General features: G+C 44.2%; 1 protein-coding gene across 9 annotated transcripts in view; it reads left to right on the top strand.

Annotated features, from left to right (window-relative positions):
• erg (ETS transcription factor ERG) overlaps positions 1-25,647 on the top strand; it is a 301,473-nt gene that overhangs the window by 116,974 nt on the left and 158,852 nt on the right. For 8 of the 9 annotated variants that reach the window (XM_063050372.1, XM_063050373.1, XM_063050368.1 and 5 more), the window contains one exon: positions 13,568-13,670. The exons of the other annotated variant lie outside the window; for it this stretch is intronic. In XM_063050372.1, coding sequence (XP_062906442.1) covers positions 13,614-13,670 — 57 coding nt within the window. In that variant the 5' untranslated portion in view covers positions 13,568-13,613. The remainder of the gene's footprint in view (positions 1-13,567; positions 13,671-25,647) is intronic. 9 annotated transcript variants of the gene reach the window in all.

The raw sequence follows: 25,647 nt of genomic DNA on the forward strand, positions 1-25,647 counted from the left end.
GCCCTCTGTTCCTAGACTTCTTCATTACAGAAAACGTCCTCTCCATACCCATTCTGTCTCAGCCTTTCAGTATTTGATAGTTTTCAATGAGATTGCTCCTCATTCTTCTAAATTCCATTGAATACCGGCCCAGAGCCATCAAATGCTCCTCATACATTAACCTCTTCATTCCCGGGATCATTCGGGTGAACCTCCTCTAGACCTTCTTCAATGTCTGCAATTCCTTTCTTAGATAAGGGAATGAAAAACTGCTCACCATATTCCAAGTGCGGTCTGACTATTGCCTTAAACTATTTAATTAAAACATATGGCAAGTCAATTACCATCCACAGTAAAAGAAAACCAATAGCTGTTTAAATTGCAATCACTTGTTATGAATTAGCTTCATATAAATTTTGGGGGGGCATTTGACATAATTAACAAATTTAGAACTCAGAGTGATATGGGTAGATTCATTTGCTCGTTATGTCGTATGACACAGGTGATAATGGTCTTTCCATCATCATTGTTGTTCTTGCTAATTTTTTCTGCAGAATTGGTTTGCCATTGCCTTCTTCTGGGCAGTGTCTTTACAAGATGGGTGAGCCCAGCCATTATCAATACTCTTCAGAGATTGTCTGGCTGGTGTCATTGGTCACATAACCAGGACTTGTGTCACCAGCTGTTCACACGGCCATCCACCACCTGTTCCATTGGCTTCACATGACCCTGATCGGGGTGGGGGGGGTGTGGCTAAGCAGATGCTGCACCTCGCCCAAGGGTGACCTGCTGGCTGGTGGAGAGATGGAACACCTTACGCTTCCTTTGGTAGAGATGTATCTCCACCCTAGATTATCAAACCAAAAGGTTAGAGGAGAACACATCCCTCAGTCCACTTGATGATCTGCTCTTCTGATTTTTTATTATATATACTTCTTTTTCTAAATTATATATGTATTGCACTGTACTGCTGCCAGAAACCAACGCATTTCACAATATACACCAGTGATATTAAACCTGGTTCTGATTCTCGGCAATTCTTCTGGCGAGATCCAGTAATGAAGTCTATCGGGTAACGTATGCATATTCATAAGATTGAAGATGAGAGGGGCCCAGATAAATTGACAGTAAGGTGTCTTGCACAGATTGACAGTGAAGGGTCCTGGACCATTTGGCAGTCAGAGTCTCAGTCATCAGCCAGTGAGGCACTTTGGAAAGACTTGACAGTGAAGAGTTTCAGTTTGACAATGAGGATCTTTGGTTGTTGTTGAAGTGTCCCAGGCAGGCAATAGTGGGTTACAGCAGGTTGATAATGGGTTGTAGATAGGTTGATGAGTAGGAATTGTAGATCGATCGAAGGTGAGGTGCCTTGGGTGGGTTGGTGGAGCTGCGAGTTACTGAAGATAGTAGTTGTTAAAAATGAGAAGTAAACAAGGCTGCTAGAGATACCCACAAGGCCAGGTTGTATCTGTGGAGGAAGGTGCTACATGTGTCATGGTCCCGACCGTTAATTCCTCATATTCTCCTAATTCCCTTTTCCCCTTGTTCTCCTGGGCTCTTTGATTGCGACACCTGATTCTCATCTAAACCTGCAGCATAAAAACCCCGGCTTTGCATCCACTCATCGCCAGATCGTTGTTTCAGCCAGTGTGGTTATTCATGTTCCCAGCTGCTTAGGATTGTGAATTCTAAGTTTTACTTCAGTACCAAGGTTTGCCTGTGTAACTCTGTCTCTCTGTGTCAAGATAAGTATTGCCTGCCGCCTGCCTTTACTCCTGTTTGCCGTTCAACTCCAGCAACACTCCATGTCATGATAAGTTTTGCCTGCCTCCTGCCTTTCCATTCACCCTCCTGTTTGCCGTTAATCTCCAGCCACGCTCCCGCCCTCGTCTGCATCCTAACTCTATCTCTGTGCCAGTGTCCTGTGTTTGGGTTCACCCATTCTGTGCAACAGAACGATCTGGCCACCATGGACCCAGTGGACACAAACACCCTTCAACAAGCCCTCGGCAGCCTGGGTACCCTTCTGGGATAGCACGACCAACTCTTCTGGGAGGTCATGGAGAACCTCCGTTCCCTGTCTGCTCATGTCACGTAGATCGGTGACCAGATGGACTGTGTCTCCACTCATATCATCAACCCACTCCTGAACCCAGCCTAGCCAGCCCAGACAGCCTGTAGTGGCAACCCCCCATGTGTCACCAACACCCCTGCCCAGAGAGCCTCAGGTCCCTGAGCTGGAGCATGACACTGGAGATTTGGGGACGTGCCGGGCCTTCCTTCTTCAATGCTCCCTAGTGTTTGAACAGCAGCCATCGGCCTACTCCACAGATAAGTCTAAAGTTGCTTATGTCATGGGGTTGCTAAGAAGGAATGCATTAACGTGAGCCACTGCAATCTGGGACAACCAGCTGGATATCTGCTCCCCTTTCGCCAGTTTCATTGCAGAGATGAGAAAAGTCTTCGTTCACTCCATCTGGAGTAAAGACACCACCAACCGCCCACTCATTCTCCGCCAGGGCTCCCGCAGTGTCGCTGAATAGTCCGTGGAGTTCCGAACGTTAGCGGCCGACTCGGGGTGGAACGATGAGTCAGTCCAGGGGATTTTTCTGAGTGGACTCAGCGACCTGGTGAAGGACGAGTTGGTGGCGAGAGACGACTCAGACAGCCTGAATTCCCTGATCTGTCTGGCCACCAGGGTGGACAATCACCTCCGGGAGCGCCGCAGAGAGAGAACTGGTCGTCCATCACCTTTGGTCACTCCTCGGCTCTCTGTTCTGCCTCCCACCAGAACAAGCTTCTCTCCCCCTCCTGCTCCTAGAGTAGCTCCCAGCCCGGCCGTTTCCACCGCCCCGGGAGAGGAACCCATGCAGCTGGGGCGGAACCTCCTTTCCCCCACAGAACGGCTCCGGAGAATGAGAGAGGGCGAGTGTCTATATTGCGGCCAGTCCGGCCACTTCCTTGCCACCTGTCCCCTTCGGCCAAAAAGGGAGGGCTCACCAGTAGCAGTGGGGACCCTGGTGAGCCAGTCAACCTTCCCTTTCGTCCCCGACCCCGAATGCAGCTTCAAGCCACTCTGTCATAATCAACAGTCCTTGCCTCTGCTAGCGCTGGTGGACTCCGGCGCAGAGGGAAACTTCCTGGACAAGACCCTAGCCGGTATTTCTCGTGAGCCTCTGTATACCCCACTGGACGCCACTACGCTGGACGGTAGACTCCTGGCCCGAGTCATGCACTGCACGGAACCCCCGCTTCTCCTCTCCGGAAACCACCGGGAACAGATACAGTTCAACCTAATCTCCTCTCCTCAGGCCCCTTTAGTTCTCGGCCACCTGTGGCGAAGCCGTCATAACCCCCACATCGACTGGCCCACCAGGAAGATAGTCAACTGGAGCTCATTCTGCCATTCCTCTTGCTTGCAATCAGCCCTTCCCCCAGTGGAGGTCACTGCGATCTCGTCCGCCTCTGAGCCTCCTGACTTGTCCATCATTCCCATAGAATATCATGATCTTGGAGAGGTGTTTAGTAAGCAACAGGCCCTTTCTCTGCCTCCACATCGCCCCTACGATTGCGCGATTGACCTTCTTCCCAGAGCCTCATTACACACCAGTTGGCTGTACAACCTGTCCCGTCCAGAAAGAGAAGCTATGGAGACGTATGTAAATGACTCCCTCGTGGCTGGCATCATCCGACCCTCATCTTCCCCTGTAGGCACTGGTTTCTTCTTTGTGGGGAAGAAAGACGGCTTGCTACGCCCATGCATCAATTACCGTGGCCTGAGAAACATCACCATTAAGAATAAGTATCCCCTGCCTCTTATTAACTGAGCATTCGAGCCCCTTCATGGAGCCACAGTATTCTCTAAATTGGCCTTGCGGAATGTATATCATCTGGTCAGGATACGGGAGGGAGATGAACGGAAGACAGCCTTTAACACCCCTCTCGGCCATTTTGAATACCTGGTGATGCCCTTTGGCCTGACCAATGCTCCCGCGGTGTTCCAGGCTCTGGTCAACGACGTCCTTAGGGACTTTATGAACCGATTTGTCTTTGTTTATCTGGACGATAATCTAATCTTCTCCCATAACCTCCAGGAGCACACCCACCATGTCCACCAGGTTCTTTCGAGGCTTTTGGAGAACAAGCTATTCATTAAGGCAGAGAAGTGCGAGTTCCATGCCCATTCTGTCAGCTTCCTGAGGTACATCATTGAGAGCAGGCAGGTGAGGGCGGATCCTGAAAAAATCCAGGTGGTGGCGGAGCGGCCAAAACCCACGATTTCTTCAGTGGTTTCTGGGATTCACCAATTTCTACCGTCGCTTCATCAGGGACTACAGCCGGGTGGCAGCGCCCCTTACCCAGCTCACCTCTCCTGCGACCCCCTTCCACTGGACTCCTGAAGCGGACTCAGTCTTCTCAGAGCTGAAGAGGCGTTTCACCTCCGCCCCCATCCTGGTCCAACCTGGCCCCTCTCGCCAGTTCATAGTGGAAGTAGACAGTCTTCTCTCAACGCTCCGTCCCAGACCTGAAGTTCCATCCCTGCGCCTTCTTCTCTTGCCGTCTATCCCCCGCTGAACGGAACCACGACGTTGGGAACTGGGAGTTGCTGGCTGTCAAACTCGCCTTGGAGGAGAGGAGGCACTGGCTGGAGGGAGCAGAACACCTAATCCTTGTCTGGACAGACCATAAGAACCTGGCATACATCCAGACAGCTAAACGCCTTAACTCCCGCCAAGCCCGTTGGGTACTGTTGTTTGGCTGTTTAAGTGTCACCCTCACCTACCATCCTGGTTCCAAGAACGTGAAGCCAGATTCTCTCTCTCGTAAGTTCGTCGCCGAGGTGGGCCCTTCCAATCCTGATACCACCCTTCGACCATCCTGTGTTGTGGCTGCCCTCACCTGGGAGATTGAGTCCATAGTTAGAGAGGCTCAACGGACTAAACCTGACCCAGGCGATGGCCCCTCCATTCGTCTCTTCGTGCCTGACTCTGCCCGTTCTCAGGTTCTTCAGTGGGGGCACATTTCCCGGTTCGCCTGCCATCCTGGAATTGATTGAACTCTGTCCCTTCTGAAGATGCTGACACTCGCTCCTTTGTCTCTTACCTGTTCTGTGTGTGCCCACGGAAAAGCCTCCTCTTCGGCCACCTGCTGGGTTGCTCCATCCCCTACCTGTCCCTGGCCGCCCTTGGTCCCAAATAGCTCTTGATTTCGTCACTGGACTTCGCCCTTCACAGGGTAACACAGCTATTCTCACCATGGTGGACGGCTTTTCCAAAGCCATGCACTTCATAGCCTTTCCCAAACTCCCTACAGCCCGTGAAACAGCCAACCTCCTTGTCCAACACGTCTTCCGCCTTCATGGAATTCCCTCTGGCGTTGTTTCTGACCAGGGCCCTCAATTCATCTCTCCAGTCAGGAGAGCCTTCTGTCAAGCCCTTGGAGCCTCAGCAAGTCTGTCTTCCGGTTTTCATTGACAGACTAACGGTCAGACAGAGCGAGCAAATCAGGATTTGGAAACAGCACTGCGCTGCATTTCCGCCGGTAACCCGACATCCTGGAGCACCCATCTCACTTGGGTGGACTATGCCCACAACTCCCTGGTCAGCACCGCGACCGGAATGTGACCTGACCCGGCTCGTTACCTAATACTAGATCTAGTATAGCATTTCCCCTAGTCGGCCTGTCAATGTACTATGACAGGAATCCATCCTGGACACACTTAACAAACTCTGCCCCGTCTAAACCATTGGAATGAATCAGGTGCCAATCAATATTAGGGATGTTAAAGTCGCCCATGATAACAACCCTGTTATTTTTGCACTTTTCCAAAATCTGCCTCCCAATCTGCTCCTCGGTATCTCTGCTGTTACCAGGGGGCCTGTAGAATTCTCCCAATAGAGTAACTGCTCCCTTCCTGTTCCTGACTTCCACCCATACTGACTCAAAAGAGGATCCTGCTACATTACCCACCCTTTCTGTAGCTGTAATAGTATCCCTGACCAGTAATGCCACCCCTCCTCCCTTCCCCCCCATCCCTTTTAAAGCACTGAAATCCAGGAATATTGAGAATCCATTCCTGCCCTGGTGACAACCAAGTCTCTGTAATGGCCACTACATCATAATTCCATGTCTATATCCAAGCTCTCAGTTCATCACCTTTGTTCCTGATGCTTCTTGCATTGAAGTGCACGCACTTTAGCCCTTCTACCTTACTACCTTTACACCCCTTATTCTGTTTCTCTTTCATCAAGGCCTCTTTATATGTTAGATCTGGCTTTACTCCATGCACTATACCTGCAGTTCTCACATGACCTTTATCCTCCTCCACCTCACTATCTGCTCTAACACTCTGGTTCCCCTCCCCCTGCAAATCTAGTTTAAAACCCCCCCGGAGCTGCACTAGCAAACCTTCCCACAAGGATGTTAGTCCCCCTCCAGTTCAGGTGCAACCCGTCCCGTCGGAACAGGCCCCACCTTCTCTGGGACAAGGTCCAATTGTCCAGAAACATGAAGCCCTCCCTCCTGCACCAACTCCTTAGCCACGTACTTAGCTGCATTATCTTCCTATTTCTAGCCTCACTAGCACGTGACATGGGTAGCAATCCTGAGATTGCAACCCTGGAGGTCCTGTCCTTCAACTTTGCACCTAACTCCCTAAATTCTCTTTGCAGGACCTCCTCCTTCTTCCTATCCACGTCATTGGTCCCTACATGGACCACAAAATCTGGCTGTTCACCCTCCCTCTTGAGAATACTGAGAACTCGATCCGAGATATTGCAGAGCCTGACACCAGTGAGGCAACAGACCTTCCGGGTTCTTGATCTCTTCCACAGAACCTCTTATCTGTCCCCCTAACTATCGAATCCCCTATCACTACTGCTCTCCTCTTTTCCCTCCTTCCCTTCTGAGCTGACAGTTCATTTCCCAAGTCTGGAAATCCTTCTGTCAAGCCCTCGGAGCTTCAGTGAGTCTGTCTTCCGGTTTCCATCCACAGACTAATGGTCAGACGGAGCGAAACAATCAGGACCTGGAAGCAGCACTGCGCTGCATTTCCGCCAGTAACTCGTCATCCTGGAGCACACATCTCCCTTGGGTTGAGTATGCCCACAACTCCCTGTTCAGCGCCGCCACCCCTATGTCCCCTTTCGAATATTCCCCATGCTAACAACCCCCACTGTTTCCTGCCCACGAAGACGACATCTCCCTACCTTCAGTTCAGGCCCATCTCCGCCAGTGCCGCAAGGTCAGGAAGGATGCACGCTCGGCCCTGCTCTGCTCCGCTGACCGCAACCAGAGTATCGCCGATCGCCACCGGATTCCAGCGCCCAACTATCAGTCTGGTCAGAAGGTTTGGCTCTCTTCAAAAGACATCCCCCTCAAAACTGAATCCAAGAAACTCACCCCTCGTTACATTGGACCATTCGACATTGAGAGCATCATCAACCCCTCGGTGGTCAAACTCAAGCCACCCAGGTCCATGCACATTCACCCCACGTTCCACGTCTCCCAATTGAAACCTGTGTCTGTCAGCCCTTTGTGCCCTCCTGCTGAACCTCCTTCACCCGCCTGGGTCATGGACGATTACCCAGCTTACACTGTCCAGCGAATACTGGATGTGTGCCGCCGAGGCAGCGGTCTCCAGTACCTCGTCAATTGGGATGGATACGGTCCTGAGGAGTGCACCTGGATTCCCCTTCATCTTAGATCCCTCCCTCATCCAAGATTTCCCTCGAGACAATCCGAACAAGCCTGGTGGCTCGCCTGGAGGATCCCGTTGAGGGAAGATACTATCACGGTCCCGACCGTTAATTCCACATATTCTCCTAATTCCCTTTTCCCCGTGTTTTCCTGAGCTCTTTGATTGCGGCACCTGATTCTCATCTAAACCTGCAGCATAAAAACCCGGGCTTTGCATCCACTCATCGCCAGATCGTTGTTTCAGCCAGTGTAGCAATTCGCATTCCCGGCCGCTTAGGATTGTGTATTCTAAGTTTTACTTCAGTACCGAGGTTTGCCTGTGTAACTCTGTCTCTCTGTGTCAATATAAGTATTACCTGCCGCCTGCCTTTCCTCCTGTTTGCCGTTCAGTTCCAGCAACGCTCCGTGTCAAGGTAAGTACTGCCTGCCACCTGCCTTTCTGTTCATCCTCCTGTTTGCCGTTTAGCTCCAGCAATGCTCCCGCCCTTGTCTGCATCCTACCTCTATCTCCGTGCCAGTGTCCTGCATTTGGGTTCACCCGTTCTGTGCAACATCATGTTGCTGACCTTTTATCTGAGCTAAGGGATTATATTGAACAGACCACAATAAACTGGGAAGTGAATCTTCATGCACATTATCCATTAAAAACTGTCCAACTCAGACAATGAGAATCTGTGCAGCAGCCTGTGTGCCTGGGACTGCAGACCTTTTTGATTTTATAAATCGTGCACTATGAATAAAGGCCAATACATTCTACAAAAAATATGATTATTGCTTAACCAGAAAATCTCTTCCAGCTGCTTATAATCGAGCACGCGACAGTAATGAATTCCTGCACATGTATTTTATCTGGACCTTTCCTGTTTTGCAGAACAGATTTTCTGCTGAATAAATGTATGAAGTGTCACTGAGAATTTTGTTCTTCAGGTGAGCTGGCAGTGGGGACTGGGAACTCTGGGCCTTTCCGCCTGCAGAAGGTACTCTGTTGCTGGCTTGTCAACCAGGCAATCCTTGTGCATGCAGGCTTGACCATACTGATCTCATGGTTTCCCTGAGAGCCAAGCCTGTTGAGGCAGTAAGAGCCCCTATTCCACTAGCTGATGCTGAGTTTGATTGCAGTTTTGATGGTTTTGAAGATTAGGAAGTGGGATAGAGTTGTTTAATTGGCCTCAGGCATTTGAGTTAAAGTTCGCAAAGGGCATCTCTCCTTCCGCTGATCCTCAAAACCTTTCGTGGTACGATTCCAGAGCTTTCAGTTGTCTATGGTAGGTGACCCATGATTCAGTTCCACTCCAGCGTACTGGAGGAGGCCAATATGAACAGCATCTCCACCATGATAAAGAAATACCAAATCCAACAGATAGATGATATCATTTGGATGCCCAGCTCACATCTCCCCAGACAGGTCCTTTACTCTCAGTTGAAGTAAGGTCAGTGGGCCCCTAGTGGGCAAAAGAAACACTTCAAAGATAACATCAAAATCGGCCTGAAGAAATTCAAACTTTACATCTAAAAATTGGGAAGACATTGCACCTGGAGGAAATCTATTCAAGAGGAAGCTGCACTACATGATATCAGCCTCTGCTGTGCTGGTCTGTAAAAGGAGAGGTTGGATAACCAAAAGACACATCCTCTAACCATGGCCACCACTTGCTCTTGCCCACACTGCACCAGAATATGTGGATCTCTGATTGGCCTCTACAGCCATCCGGGGACCCACCAATAGACAACCTGTTAGGAGAACATCATACTCAACTCGAGCGATCACATTACTACTACTACTAAGGGGCAGGGCTAGAAAAGAGCCAAGATTCACCCTTTCCTCAATGCTGCAGATAGATTTTTTTTTCCACAGACAAGAACAGGAGCAACGTTTTCTTTCAGTAGTCTCTCTGTTGCTTGATTATCCTATCCCAATCACACAGCGTGAGGAACACAGCAGGTTAGCACAGCTGAGGAGTAATCTTCATTTACATCTAACTAACCCCACTGGAGTGAAGGGGAGAGTTTGGAGGGAGCATGTGTAAAGGAGAGGAAGAAAAATACGTGGAAATACTGATGTGCTAAATTACAGCATAGGTTTGAAGGAAATCTGAATAACGATGTTATGAATATAATATTCTATACTGAAGTTAATTTTTTGCATATAAAGTTAGCAACAAACACTGTAGACAATAAAGATATTCTCTCTGATCAGCAGGTAAGAAGTGAAGGAAGTGGGACAGGCTGCAGTTCTATGACATCAGTGTATATAAGTTCTCTTATGTATTTATTTTTATCGTGTTTTTTATTATCATGTTCTTTATTTTTTTGTTCAAAGGTTCATTTATTATCAATGTATGCACTATGCAACTCTGAGATTCGTCTTCTCCAGGTATGGATGAAACAAAGAAAACAATGGGTGTCATTCAAAGATAAACACCAACTCCCCCAAACAAAAAAAGAAACAAATTTCATAAATGGCAAGAACATCAAACCCCAACACCCCCCGCACAAAAAAAGCCAACAGGTCGCGCCAGACTGCAACAAGAAAGAATGGCAACACAATCAGAAACCTCCCCCACACAAAAAAATCAAATAGCGCAAACAACACCAACCGCTTCCACACAGAAAAAAATAGCGGCAACGGCAACAAGAACATCAAACATCCTCCCCACACAGAAAACAAATCGTGCAAATGGCAAGAAGTTTGTGGTTAGATGTTCTTCACCTCGAGGCCGCTTGCCTCCTGGAATTTCTGCTGCATTGGATCCAGAGTAACAATTTTTTTTTTTCCCTTTACACTTGTGAACTGGAAATGACATTAAGCAGTCTTGAAGTTTGAATCACATTCCATTTCTATTCTGCTCCTGGTGACTTACAGTTTTAACTCTGCTGCCAATCATGATGAAAGAATATTATTAGTGTGAGCCTTGTTAGTTAAGGGAAGTCAGAGAGCTATGGGAGAATGATAGCATCTTAGGCCTCCTTAAGAACAGGGCAAAACCTCATGCTTGCCCACAAGATAATTTTGACAGGAAGCCAACAATAGGTTTAGAAGACACCACATAACAGTCTCAACATTTTCCAATGCAAAGATCTCTGGAATGCTTCTCTTTCTCAGTTTTACCTTTAATTTTCCCATTTTTGCAGCAATTGCATTCCAATGCAAAAAGCAAGATTCAGGCAATGAAGTTTTCCAAGACATTTTTGCATTACACTCCAGAGTAGGTCTGCTTACAGCTCTTACTGGTTTCCCACTACTCTGCCCAACGGTTCCTTTGTGTAATTCTGCTGGGAATTGCACACACAGTGCTTTGCTTCTTCACCCAGAACTGAGGTTCGGAAAAGGCCAAGAGGAAGTTGTCAGCAATGATAGCCTCCCTCCTCCTGTGTGTGTGTGTGTGTGTGTGTGTGTGTGTGTGCGCGCGTCCTTAACTCCTGGTGGAGTTGTCGGAACACAGTCGTGACAAGCTTTTTTTTTGGTATGCTCATCTTGGGCATCTGAAACCTGGCGGAGCCCATCCCTCTCCAGGTTTTTTTTTACGAGGTCGAGTTGTTAGCTCAACTCTCAACCCAGGCACGGATGGAGAGCGTGCAAGGGAGCCGGCCGGATTCGACCTCTCGCCCCGAAGTCCAGCGCTGATGCCACTACGCCACCAGCCGGCTTTCCTCCTGAGTATGAATCATAGATACTGGGAATACCTAGTTCAGTATCCATGTATCTGTGAAGGAGTGGAACAGATTGAGAGATGCAATTTTTCAGCTAGAATATTAAACTCACAGGAGGAATTAAAGCACAGGCTTGGGCTCTGGCGCATCGAAGGTCTATTGATGATCTTAAATGACCTAATTAACTTAATCTTAGTTGACCTTAATTGAGGTGTGACCAAATTGAAACCTATCAAATGTTGAAAGGCCTTGATAATGTTTCCAATGTGGGTGAGCCTAGGACCAGAGAACAGCACCTTTGATTAGAGGGGCATTGTTTTAGAATGGAGATGAGGAGGAATTTCTTTAGCCAGAGAGTAGTGAATCTGTGGAATTTGTTGCTACAGGTGGCTGTGGAGGTCGAGTCTTTACTTGAATTTAAGGCAGAGGTTGATAGATACTTGATTAGTCAGGGCATGAAAGGATACGGCGGGGGGGCGCGGTGGGGAAGGCAGGAGATTGGGGCCGAGAGGAAAGGATACGGGGGGAAGGCAGGAGACTGGGGCTGAGAGGAAAAATGGATCAGCCATGATGAAAAATGGTGGAGCAGACTCAATGGGCCAAATGTCCTAATTCTGCTCCTTAACCTGATGGTCTTACTGAGCTATATCAAATTATGAGGGGCAAGAAAAGATGGATACTCACGGTCTTTTTTCCAGGGTTGGGTAGTCCAAAACTAGAAGATAGAGATTTAGTGTAAAAGAACAGAGGTTTAAAAGGGACCCAAGGGGCACCTATTTTCACACAAAGGGTGGTGGGTACATGGGGGGGGGGTGGGTGTACAATTGTAACACTTAAAAGACATTTGGACAGGTACATGGATAGAATAGGTCCAGAGGGAAATGGGCCAAATGCCATCAAATGGAACTAGCTCAGGAGGACATCTTGGTTGTCGTAGACATATTGAGTTAAAGGATCTGTTTCTATGCTATAATACTCCATGAGCCAATATTCTTATACATTAATCGCTGAAGGAAGGATTTATCAGAGTTGGATCCAATGTTTAACTGGTGTCATTGTTTAAAAAAATCAGGAAGGGACAGAAAGACAGTTAGGTTAACAGTGGTGAGAAACATTTTGAAGTCCGTGAGCTGAGAGATTGATAGACCCACCCTTCCAAGATTGTTACTTAGTCTTGGATCTGCATTGTGAAAGTGCGTGTGCATCCAAGTGTAGTTGATGATGGACCAGGTCTTGGTCAATGGGATTAGTATAGGTAGGTACTTAATGGATACGATGGGCCAAACAGGCTTTCAGAGCGTAGAACATAGAACATTACAGAACAGGCTCTATGATGCATGATGCTGTGCCAACATTTTAACCTAATCTAAGATCACTTCTAACCTTTCCCTTCTACAAATACTTCTATTTTTTATCATCCATCTGCCTACTTAAAAGTCTCTTAAATGTCCCTAATTTATCTGCCTCTAACATCATCCCCGGCAGCACGTTCCATGTACCTACCACTCTCAGTGTAAAAACCACATATATTTTCTTCAAATCACTTTAAAATTATGCCTCTTGGTATTAGCCACTCCTGCCCTGGGGAAAGGTTTCTGGCTGTCCAATTATCATTTTAAACATCTCTATCAAGTCTCCCCTCACTCTTCTTTAGTCTTCATTCACCCTATCCTCATAATACTTTCCCTCCAATTCAGGCAACATTTTGGTATATCTCCTCTGCATCCTCTCCAAAGCTTTCACATCTTCTATATAATGAGGTGACCGGAACTGAACCTAATACTGCAAGTTTCCAATTTTCTGTGCTGGATGACACTGACCCACTGATGTTCACATTCAGAACCACAGGCAATATCTAGCAAGATTCAGATCAATATATGCACTCCCTGACTCATGAGAAAGGTGCATAATCTCCTGGGAGAGGTCAATAATTGATAATAACCTTCATTAAAGGAGAAACACATGGACTGCTGTCCTTCAAAAAAGCTAGGAAGAAGACTCAGCTCTCATTTGAAGGGCCACAGGTCAGCTATGCTCTGGGAAGGATCAAAATGCATTTGGCTTAACTGGCTTGAGATTGGAACACCTTCTGGCCTGGATGGGTCAAATGATTCATTTGTTGATATAGTACCAACTAAATAGATATTGTTTGTGGAGCAGTGTTACTTGTTGGCAATGGTTTGAGGATCAAAGTCCTAGTGAATGTGCAGTGACAGTCATCACCAATTTAATCTTTCAGTGAGGACGTCAGTAGACATCAACTGAATGGAAAGACCAGATTGCTGATGTTGACCATGACACCCGCTGTTGGAAAAAACCTGCCTTCTACACGGCAACAACAGGTCAGACTCAAGTTTGATAGATTATAATGTAAGCCTGGTCTCAGTAAAGCTTGTAACTGTTTGAGGGAAAATGACAATGCATTAAAATGGTCTTCAAAAACCATCAAAAGCGTAAGGGCTCACTGGAAATCATCAATCTAGTTTAAACTGCTCTGCCTTTGTTATCCAGTTACAGGAATGGGAGCAAAAGACAGGAAAACTCTTGGGGAGAGGGTTAGCTTGATCTTAGAGTAGGCTGGCACAACGTTGAGGGCCAAAGGACCTGTACTCTGCTGTACTGTTCTATGTTCTATGTTGTAAAACACTCAACTAAGGATTGAAGAATAACTAAAGTTTGGGTTCTTTCAATGATGGCTTTCCCATTAGTGCATTGTGATTGCTCTTTGAGGTAACAGAAGTTATGGGATTGGGAAGAGCTAATCAAGATGTCCTTGTGAAAAACTGCAGTTATAAACAAAGATTTGCTGTAAAAAATGTGACTTTGCAGCAAGTCAAAGTAAATCAGCGAGAATTGTGCTGGGCAGTCCACAAGTATCACCATTCTTTCAGCGCCAAGAAAGCATTTCGCAACAGCGTACAAACTCCTTAGCAACAGCAGCAAAAATTAAAACCTAATCTTACAGCTGGCACCGTAAAGCATTGAGCGAACTTACCAAGACGCCCAATCACTATGCTACATTACAAAGCACTCTTAGTGGAAAGCTTGAATTCCATTATTCTTTTGACTTGAATTCTAAAGTGAAAGTAAATATTAGAAGTATAGAATTAATGTCCAGAAGGAAGTGATGACTCAAGTATACACTCGGTGGCCACTTAATTAGGTACACCCGTACACCATAAGACCATAAGACATACCTGCTCATTAATGCAAATATCTAATCAGCCAATCATGTGGCAGCAACTCAATGCATTTGACCATGCAGACATATTCAAGAGGTTCAGTTGTTATTCAAACCAAATATCAGAATGGGGAAGAAATGTAATTTAAGTGACTTTGACCATGGAATGATTGTTGGTGCCAGATGGGGTGGCTTGAGTATCTCAGAAATTGCATTTCTCCTCGGATTTTCAAGCGTAATAGTCTCTAGAGTTTACAGAGCCTGGTGTGAAAAACAAAAACACATCCACTGAGTGGAAATTCTGTGGGAGAAACTCAAATAACTATGCATTATAATAGTGGTGTGGAGAAGAGCATCTCTGAAAGTATTACACATTGAAGCTTAAACTTGATGGGCTACAACAGCAGAAGACCACGAACATACGCTCAGTGTCTACTTTATTATGTATCTCTTATACCTACTAAAGTGGCCATTGACTGTAAGAATCTGGAAATGCCAGAAAAATGACAAAGGACCTGATCAAGTCTCTTTGTTCTGAGTCATCTGCTCTAATTCCATAGTTTGGTATCATTGGCAAATGTAACTATTTCTTGTGGCAGGAATTGTGAAAGGTCATAGATCTCCACAATATTCCAAGTGCAATAATCAGACTATACTTGGAATATTGTAAGCAGTTATGGACCCTTCATTTAAGAATTTATGTGCTGGTGTTGTAGAGGGTCCAGAGGAGGTTGTAGTTTTGCCCAGTGCTTATATGCGTAAGCTGTATATGATGGTGAGGTGGTGTAGCAGTCAGAATAATGCTTTTACAGTGGCAGCTCTAAGATTGCAGTTCAATTCCCACTGCTTCTGTAAGGTTTTTGTATGTTCTCTGCGTGACTGGGCGGATTTCTCCAGGTGCTCTGGTTTCCTCCCACATTCCCAAGATGGACGATTCAGGTTAGTGAGCTGTGGGCAGGCTATGTTGGTGCTGGAAACGTGGTGATACTTGCACAATCCTTGCTCATTTGCTTTGATGCAAACGATGCATGTGCTGTATGTTTCAAAGTTCCTGTTGCAAATAAAGCTAATCTTTCCATTTAAAAAAAAAATTCTTATTTGATGCATGTTTTAATGCAGAGTGAGTATTTTCCATTGAAGTTGTGCCCATTAAGTAATGGGCCAGACATTTCCAGGTTTGACTCACCATGAACAAGGCAGAGTTTTTGCTGGTGCTATATGAACACATAATAACATCATCATTGTATAGTATTTGCTGCTCGCTCTGCGTAACCAGCCTACAACCCATAAACACAAGAGATTCTGCATCTTGTGTGTGTTGCTCGACCTTTTCTTTTGACTCGCTGTGAAGTCAAGGTTAAATCCTGCAGCAAAATGTAAACTAACCAGTCCCACTGGGTTACCATTGTGTAGCTATCTGTATCTGCCTGTTTAGGCTCCATGTCTTTCGTGCACTGTTTGTGGATTTTACTGACATCTACAACATAGATACATGCTGGGATCTCTGCATATTGCTGAGCCTCCATCTCCTTATAGTTTGGTGCATGGTGGTCAGGAACTTGACCCGGATCAATGATTGTAGATGGCATAAGATAAAGCTGCATACACCAAAGCCAAGTGCTACCATCATTCCTTGTGGTTTTCCTTAGCATTTTGCACTCCCTGCTCCATTGAGATGGTTCTTTAAAGCTTGAGACTTACTTTCCATGATTCCTGGCAGCCAAACTATGGCTGCTGTATTCTTTGTGAGTAGCAGTTACTGGGAATCAAGCAGGTAGTATGATGGAGAATGGACGTGAAGGCACAGAGGAACATCTGGAGAAATTTCTGAAACGCCCGTTCGCTGCTGTCGTTACTGTGTGGTCGTGAATCTTTCGGAGGGCAGGCCTCAAAATCCCTGGCCTTGCCTGCTTTTGGTGACCGAGAAGGAGGTCGAATCGTTCGGACAAACAGTACTCGGTGTCGGACAGCTGATCAGAGCTCGAAGTTTTCGGATGACTCAGAGTCAGATTGTGGTCGGCATAGCAGAGAGAGTTTTTCTTCCTTCTCCCGTCTGCGTGAGATGTGGGACATTTGAGAAACTTTGAACTTTACTGTGCTCACGGACTTCTTCATCAAGTTATGGTATTATTGCACTGTTTGTAACTATATGTATAATTATGTGGTTTTGTCAGTTTTTTCAGTCTTGGTTTGTCCTGTGATTTGTGATATCACACCGGAGGAAATAATGTATCATTTCTTAATGCATGCATTACTAAATGACAATAAAAGAGGACTATGTGTCTTCATAATCATAGTAATCAGGCCAAACCCATCTTAATCATCCTTGAAGATAAACTTTAACAATTTTGTGATCATTTTTAGTGTACAGTAGCACCTGTTGAGAACACCAAAAAAAGGATGGGTGCCATCTTTTAAGCTCTAAAGTATAATCTTTTGAATGATCCTTCTTGGTTTTGTGGCTATCTGGAGAAGAAGAATTTCAGAGTTGTATACTTTGATAACAAATGAATAAATGAAATGAAATGAAGACAAACTGACAATGCTCCTCAGCTTGAAAAAGTCTGTAAACAATTATCATCAACAAATCACTTGTAGTCCGAGAGGAAACAACACACTGGACCACTGTCACACTACGATCAAGAGTGCTTACTGTGCTGTTCCGTGTCCTCACTTTGAAAGTCTGATCATCTGGCTGTACTTCTACTCCCTTAGTATAGGCAGAGCCTGCAGCAGCAGGAGTGAGGACCAGGAAGGTATGGACAAGGGAAGCACAGGACTGCTTTGAATCAATGGACTGGACTGTATTCAGAGATTCATCTTCAAATCTGGATGAGTCTACTGCAGTTGTCACTGACTTCATTAAAAATAAAGAAACGCAGACTGAGATAAAGATCATTATCTATGATTCGTGGTGTTTGTAAATGTGTTGATTAGTTCTCTGCTGCTACCACTGTTTACTTACCCATTTGTCTTATAAGAGACGTAGAAGTGTTTCAGTGAATGTCACAAAGTTAATTTGCATGATGGACATTCATAGTGGAAGAGCTGACTGTGCAATCAGTGGGATGTGAATCTTAGGATGAAACAGTGTACATATTTGTGAGCGAGAGAGATCAGACATATGACTATTATGATCAAGCCTTGATTAATAGTGTTTGTTGTGTGAGTGATGGGGTGTGGTGACTTCGTCTTACAACAGCTTATTACCCTCAACAATGGAGATAAATTTCCTCTCCATGAACATTTTCCTAATTTTATTAAAACTGATGCATTGAGAGAATTTCCTCCTATTGTCCTTAATACAAATCTCAGGGGAAAACCTCCATCAACATTATCTTCATAATCATGAAAAAGAAAATGTCTATTTATGGTCAGCTTGTACTCTTGATTTACAAAGATCAAGAATTAGCAGCAAACAGCCTAACCTCTTTAAATGTAGATTTCTTATGTCTATCCTCATTTTTTAATCTAGTAGATAATGGCTGTTTTGCATAGCTTCTTGAAATCTAATTATAATTTGTTTTGCATTAAAATGTTCACATTTTGCTTTCATTTGTATAACTTTAATCCGGGGGCTCTCAATCTTTTTTATGCCATGGACCAATATCGTGCCATGAACCCCTGTATTAATCCCACCTGAATTTATAAATCTTCTCAGAAAACAATTCTCAATTCTAGCTTTTGGTTAATTCTAATAACTTTGAACATTCTCCGAAGCCAAGAAGATTTCATAAACTATAATGTTGCAAACTAATGTGGCACTTCTTTCATTGCCCTGAGATGGCCATTTCCTTTCATCGTAGATCACATTGTTTTCTCCATTATAGTCCCATATACAGTCTTCCGCAGGGAGGTCCAGGGAAGCAGGGCAGATCTGTAGACTCTGCCACAGATAGAACCTGGCAACGGGCTTGGTTTGCGCTGCTCTTTTGCTGCTCAGATTCAGTTTTCATGTTCTCTCATCAGAATGCTCCAGAGTTCCGTGCTTCTAGACTGCTTTTTCTCCAGTATGAGCTGTCTTGGCCAGGGGCCTTGTTGCTGTTGATGTTGTGATTTTCAAGGAGGTATTCAGAAAGGACTTGATGTGTTTGGTCTACCTTCCTAGAGATGGCTTACCATTGCCAGAGTTCTGAATAGAGGGCTTGTTTCAGGAGTTTGATGTTAGGCATACGATTAATGCCACCCACTCAGTCGAGTTAATTAAGTGTGATGTGTGTCTCGATACTGGGGATGTTGGTTTAATAGTCTAGAAAGCAGAGAAGGTGGAGGAGGATGAAACAAAGGGATTTCTCTGACAGGGTGAATCAATGTGGCAGATAAAGCAAAGATCATCTCTTTGTCAGTGCCATTGTGTTAGCTGTTACATTACTGCACTTTGTTCCACCTCCCCACCTTCTCTGCAACCAACTTCTCTTTTTCTCAGTTCAGATGAAAGGTTTCAGACCTGAAACATCAAGTACTTTTCTTTCCACAGATGGTGTCTGACCTGTCAACCTCCTCCAGCATTTTCTGTCTTTAGGACATCCCCTAAGAACAGAGATGAGGAGGGATTCCTTTCACCTGAGAGTGGTGAATCTGTGGAATTCATTGGCACAGACAGCTGTAGAGGTCAAGTCATTGGGTACATTTAAAGTGGAGGTTGATGGGTCCTTGATTAGTCAGGAGAATTGGGTTGAGGGCGATAACAAATCAACTATGATGGATGGGTGGGGCAGGGTTGATGGGCGGAATTGCTCAATTCTGCTGCTATGTTTTATGGCCTATGGTCTTAAATTATTGACGATTACAGCTGATCTCCAATCATCTTAGACCATAGACTGCTGCTTTTGAAATTTTACTTCTCAAGTGAGCAAAGGGTGAGCTATCTGCTGGAGTGATTGGGCACCATGGTAGTGTAATGGTTAGCATGACGCTATTACAGTTTGGTGCGTACCTGAGTTTGGAGTTCAATTCCGGAGCTCTTCTGTACGTCCTCCCTGTGGGATGCGTGGGTCTTCTCTGGGTCCTCTGCTTTACTCCCAAAGTCCAAAGTTGTACCAGGTAGGTTAATTGGTCATTGTAAATTGTGATTTAGTTTAGGGTTAATTCAATTTGTTAGGGGGTTGCCGGGGCAGCACGGCTCAAAGGGCTTGAAGGGCCTATTCCATGCTGTGGTGCTAAATAGATAAATGAAATACATATAAAATTTCAATGTTGATGTCTGCCTTCACTGAAATTGGTTTCTGAATGCTCTGTATTTTCTAAGATCTTGGATCTTAATTGACAGGATTGGGCGTGGCCATTATCTTTCTGATGTTTAGCATGAGAGCATGAGACCAGGTTTCTCGTATACTTTGGATGGGTGGAGACAATCTTTATTTTCTTTCTTTCAGCTGCCATTTTCTATGAATGAGTCTGCTGTGATTGTGACATGTTAACACATCATGGATTCAGAGAATGGCACCTCCAGAAGTTCGGACTGTCCTGTCAGACTCCATGAAAATTCCAGCAGGGTATTGAAGATATCCTGCCACTGAGACTAGATTCAGGAATTGCCTAGTTATGGCCATAACCAGCATGTCCTCTTAGATCTTGGCAGAAGATTTTCCCCATTTCTTTAATTTAGCTTTGTCTGTTATTCAATTGTCCTCTCTTCTTACAGCTCTCCATGATGAGATGACTTGGAAAGCCTTTGACTCAAGTTACATTGACGGACTTGGGTTGGGGCACAACTTTCAGTTCAGCACCTAAGTGCATATCCTATATTGATACTTCATTCTATTCTGACAGTGTCACATGTTTGAGTTGATGACTTTCAACTAACTTGGTGACATGAGAGACTGCAAATACAGGAATCTGGAGAAGCAAATGAGATGCTGGAGGAATTCAAAGGCTCAGGTAGTACTTGTGCGAGGAATAGATATGCCTCAAAGAGTCCTATGCTTCTAAAATGCTCGTCCTTTAGTTTGAGTGGTTTTGGACAGTGACTTCATGTTTATGTGATTTTCATGGAGTTAGTGAGAAGGGACTTGGTCAGTCTTCAATGTTTCATCTGAACTGAAAGAAGGACAGTAACACCACTCTTTCTATCCAGATGAAGGGTCTTGACCCAAAATATCTACTGTCCTTTTCCTCCTACAAATCCTGCCTGACCTACTCAGTTCCCCCAGCATCTTGTTTCAAATAACATGGTTCTCTGAGTGCTATCATGCTTGTTAAGATGAATGCAAGATGATCCTTGGCACTATTAAAAGATGAATAGGAAGTTCAGAACAGTTGGGTTAACCTCTGTCTGCTTCCACAACCATACACTTATCAAATAATTTCTTATTTTCTATTTATGGAACTTACTTTTTACTAATTAGTGGACCCATTATCTTACATAATTACAGCAACTATATTTCAAAAATGCTTTATTGGGTGTAAAATAGTGAGAATGTAAAAGAAAATGAACCATGTAACTTCCACTTTGCATTTGTGCTGCATATTTGAATTGGAGATTATGCATGAATATTAAGTGTGCAAAACTGTCTAACACCACAGAGTGGCGTTAGTACACTGGAACATCAAAGCCAAGCGAGATAAGGCTGCTGATGTTTTTTTCCTTTCATGTCTCAGGCCAGAATCTACGTCCTTCCAAATATTTAACATCTACTACGTAGAAAGAGCGAGATATTCTGGAGTAATTTTAGGAAGAAGTGATGGGAAATAAGGAGCTTAATAGATAGAAAGTAGTGAATATTTTAATAGGTTCTACCGTTAATTATGCCTTAATAGCAGTGATCATTCAAAAGATGCGAGAATGTTGGAACATAGAGTAATCAATTGAATAGGTAATCACAATACCTGAGTACTACCACTAATGTTCATGAGATTTAAAAAGGGGCAAAAGTTCTAGATAATCTCATGGAATACTTTGCTGATGCCTTTAGAAATATAGCAAGTCAGGCAGTATCTATGGAGGGGAGATAAGCAGTGTTTCGGCCTAAGACTCTTCATCACATCCTGAGATGTCACTGTTTATGCCCCTCCATAGACGCTGCCTGACCTGCAGAGTTCCTGCAGTATTCTGTGTGTGTTGCTCAAGATTTCCAGCATCTGCAACATCTCTTGTGCCTTTAGAAATCGATGGGTGAAAATCAGGTGTTTTGTTAGTTCAACTATCCACGAACGATATCCACATCTGGCACAATCATTTTCAAATCAATTTCATCAACACAAGAGTTTCTGCAGATGCTGGAAATCTTGAGCAACACACACAATATGCTGGAGGAACCCAGTATGTTAGGCAGCACCTATGGAAGGAAATAAACTCTCAATATTTCTGTGAACATTTTTGATTTAAGAAGTTTCAGCTGGACTAAAGGAACAGCATCACTGTCCTTCACATAAATGTTTATTTGATAATTAAACAATATGGTGAGAAGGCAGGCGTGTGGGGTTGAGTGGGATCCGGGATCAGCCATGATGGAACGGCGGAGCAGACTCAATGGGCTGAATGGCTTAATTCTGCTCCTATGTCTTATGGTCTTATGATCTAATTTTTCAACCCTTTACCTCGCAGCCTCTCACATCATCCCTCCTTTCCCCCAACTCCCCTCTTCCCCTTCACCTGCTCTCATCTATCACCTGTCAGCTTGTACTCCTCTCTCTCCACCCACCACCTTATTCTGGTTTCTGACCCCTTCCTCTCCAGTGCTGATGAAGGGTCCCAGCCCAAAACTTCAACTGTTCATTTCCAAATTTAATTGGTCCACCATTGGCAGACAGTTGCAAAGGATCCAATTCCAGCTCTCTCGTTCACAAATCAGTGGGAGCCTGATTTAAATCTGTAGATCAGGCACATTGTAGGACTACAATTTTTCAGAAAAATTAATGGAGCAAGTGTGGCGCTTGCTACGGAATTTCTCAATATATTGAGCAAATCTTAAAGGAGCATTTGCAGCATTGCTTAATAAAATAAATTACCAAAGAATTCAGATGGATGGGAAGAGCATAAATGCTTTCTGAACTCCAAGTGATTTTTCTGGATTATTGCTGCCTTCTTCAGAATCCTCACAATATCTTCTGCTCTGTCCACCAGATCACAATTCCTGGTGGCTGCCATGTTCTACTGCTTCTTTGCTTTCCACTGAGGGAAAGTGTTAAAGGGCCACCATATCTGATTGGGAAGCTGTACGCCATCACCACCTTCAAGGTCAAGTTCAAGTTTATTCTCATTCAGCCATTCACATGTGTACAGCTAAGCGAAACATCATTCCCCCGGGGCCTAGGTGTAAAACAGAGTACCGATATCACATGCGTCCCCTAAAATAAAATTAACAGACAATAAAATAAAAAACATCTGTAGATGTACAAGTTGACATAAAGAGCATTTAGAGACACACAGTTAAATATACAAGAGTATAATGCTACTGGCACTGTCATAACTAATGTGTATATGGTGTTCCACAGTTTCACAGTTTGGAGGATGAAGCTGTTACCCTGCCCTACAGCCCTTGTTCTTCTAATGTGGTGCAGTCTGCCTGTCAGTAGGAGGTCAAAAAGATTATGGAACAAATGGGAGGGGGACAATGCAAATGCAGTACTCTTGGTCTATGTCCTGGATGGGACGGTGGTGGGGGAGGGGATAGGGGCCCTAGTGATTCTTTCAGCAGACCTCACAATCCATTGCAGGGTTTTGCAGTGAGATGCTCTGCATTTCCCATACCAGACGGTGAATCCAAACTGGTATTCTGCTTGGATAATTTCATTCTGGAGGCAGGAAGTGTGTTGTACGCCACTGTTTTGTGGAAGTGTTTGGATGTTTGCAGTATGTTGTTGCTTTTTGAATGTGTGCTGTGCGGTACTGCTTTTTGGCCTGTCACTGGCTTGTTGAAGGGTGCAGAGAGATAGATGTGTCAGTCATCACACTGACTTCTACCCCACTTATTTCTAGGTAATCCTGCTGCTAAAATTTTGATGACTGTAAGAACTCCATATGGAAGAAAATTGTTATTTTAACCTTTCATCTGTCAGAAGTATTTCTCAGCCCAGATATTAATATATATTAAAATTAAGTTTTCATCCAAATGAAAGAATCTGAGTGCAGAGTTCTGGAAAGTGAAGATACTGGGAAGATTCAGCAAATTAATGCCAAGGCAATAAACAAATGGATATTTTAAAAATAAAGATGTATGATGTAATCAAGTGAAAGCTCCTCTGTTTTGTGCTTTAACATATTCTGTTTTAAATTGTTCAGAGTGAATTTGGCTTATTGACAGGTACATAGAAAATGATCCAACTTAATTTTTCAACCCTAAAGGTATAAATTCCAAAATCTGAAGTAAAGAGAAGCAGTAAAATTGGCAAACAAAAAGAGCATGTTAGTCATCAGCTGAAGGAGAAAGGGGACTCAAATTTCTCATCTCTTTTTCAGCATCTTGTGCATTCATCAAGAATATCATGTCTTATTCAATGATTATTCCCCTATTCCTTATTGCCATGCGAATTCACAGAACTCAGTAGATATAGCTTATACAAATTAAGGTCACACTAGAGAACAGAAGGTATTTAACCATATGCTGAATATATGTTGTTTGCAGGGAGCCATGGCACATTTTACACCCGTCTGGTTCAGTTCTACTCAGTTTAGTTCAGCTTTCTAATCAGCAGGAAACAGAGCAATTTTGCAGCAGTTATTACAAAACTTTGCTGTTTTTTTTTTCACCCTAAGAGCAGTCTCAAGGCCAATTGTGTTGAAATTGTTAGAAATGAGGAAGTTATTATTTTTATCCTTCAACTATAAAGGGCAGGTCTAATTTTATAGAACTCTTCACATTGACAGTAATTATTGTGAAAGTATCACTGACAATATTTTTTCTTTAAAACATAGATGTTTCATTCAAGTCTTTAAAATTACATTCACCAATGCATGTTTGTGATGCTAAAAGGACTTCTGTTCATGAGTGTTGACTAAGAGTTAACCAGGATCTCCAGCCCATATGAGGTATCTGCAGTTTCCTTCACAGACCTGGTGCCAAAAGTGCTAAAGCTGGGTGCAGGCATGAGAGACCCCACTCTACCCACTCTACCACCGAACAGGTAGATGTATATTGACTGCTGGCAATCCCCTTCTTGCCCACTGCTTTCTCATCTCAACCTCATGAGAGTTACTTTGGTCTGACACAGGTTACATTTGAAATACAATTGGAGTATTGTTGCAAAAATATTTTGCCTAAATCAGTAAAGCAAGACTCATTCCTCAAAAAAAAAGACTATTTGGCACTAATGGTACATTTCAATTGTACCATTTTGCTATAAATAGTAAACTGAAATCTCACCACATAATTAGGAATTCCACCTCACTCTGCATTCCTCTCCTTTCTATTCCTGCAACTTCTCACAAACTCTTTCAGATCCCAGTTTGTGTCATCTAAGAAACTCTTTCATAATTAATTCAAAGTTCAAAGTAAATTTATTATCAAAGTACATATGTGTCACCATATACCACTCTAAGATTCATTATATTGCAGGCATCCACAGTAAATACAAAAAAACACAATAGAATCAATGAAAAAACACACACGACAACGATGGACAAACAACCAATGTGCAAAAGATAACTTACTGTTCAGATACAAAAGAGAGAAAAAAGCAATGTATATTAAGAACAATATTCTCTTACTTACTCATTTCAACTGGCATTTGTTGGAACATTGAGCTTTGACTCTTCATCTGATTCTTGTGATACGGCCTAAGAGCCCATTCCCCAACTTTTGGAATAGCGATGAGATTTCATCTATCTAGAGGCATAACAAACACCACCATCATCATTTGAAAATTCTGAGAGAAACACAGAGAGCAGCACTAATCAGCATTAATAATTCTTTTTTGGTCCTCATAAAAACCTTGGAGAAAGGTTGTGGAGAATCTCAAATTCAATTGGCTTTAGAAGTTCATCCCGACCCCAAGTGATAGGATGCACGCCATCATCTGATTCAATGGGTCCACACAGACCCAATCCCTGGGCAGACAAGTGTTGGTCAAGACTATTATTACCCCAGAATATTTTTTAACGACGTTTCCCGCAATAACACTTGCCTGACCTTCACCAAGCTTTCCGCTGGAGTGCAACTGGAGTAAAAGCAAGGCTGTGTATAATAGGGCATGATGGA

The sequence above is a fragment of the Mobula hypostoma genome, chromosome 6, assembly GCF_963921235.1.
Source record: "Mobula hypostoma chromosome 6, sMobHyp1.1, whole genome shotgun sequence".
In the NCBI taxonomy this organism is placed as follows: Eukaryota; Metazoa; Chordata; class Chondrichthyes; order Myliobatiformes; family Myliobatidae; genus Mobula; species Mobula hypostoma.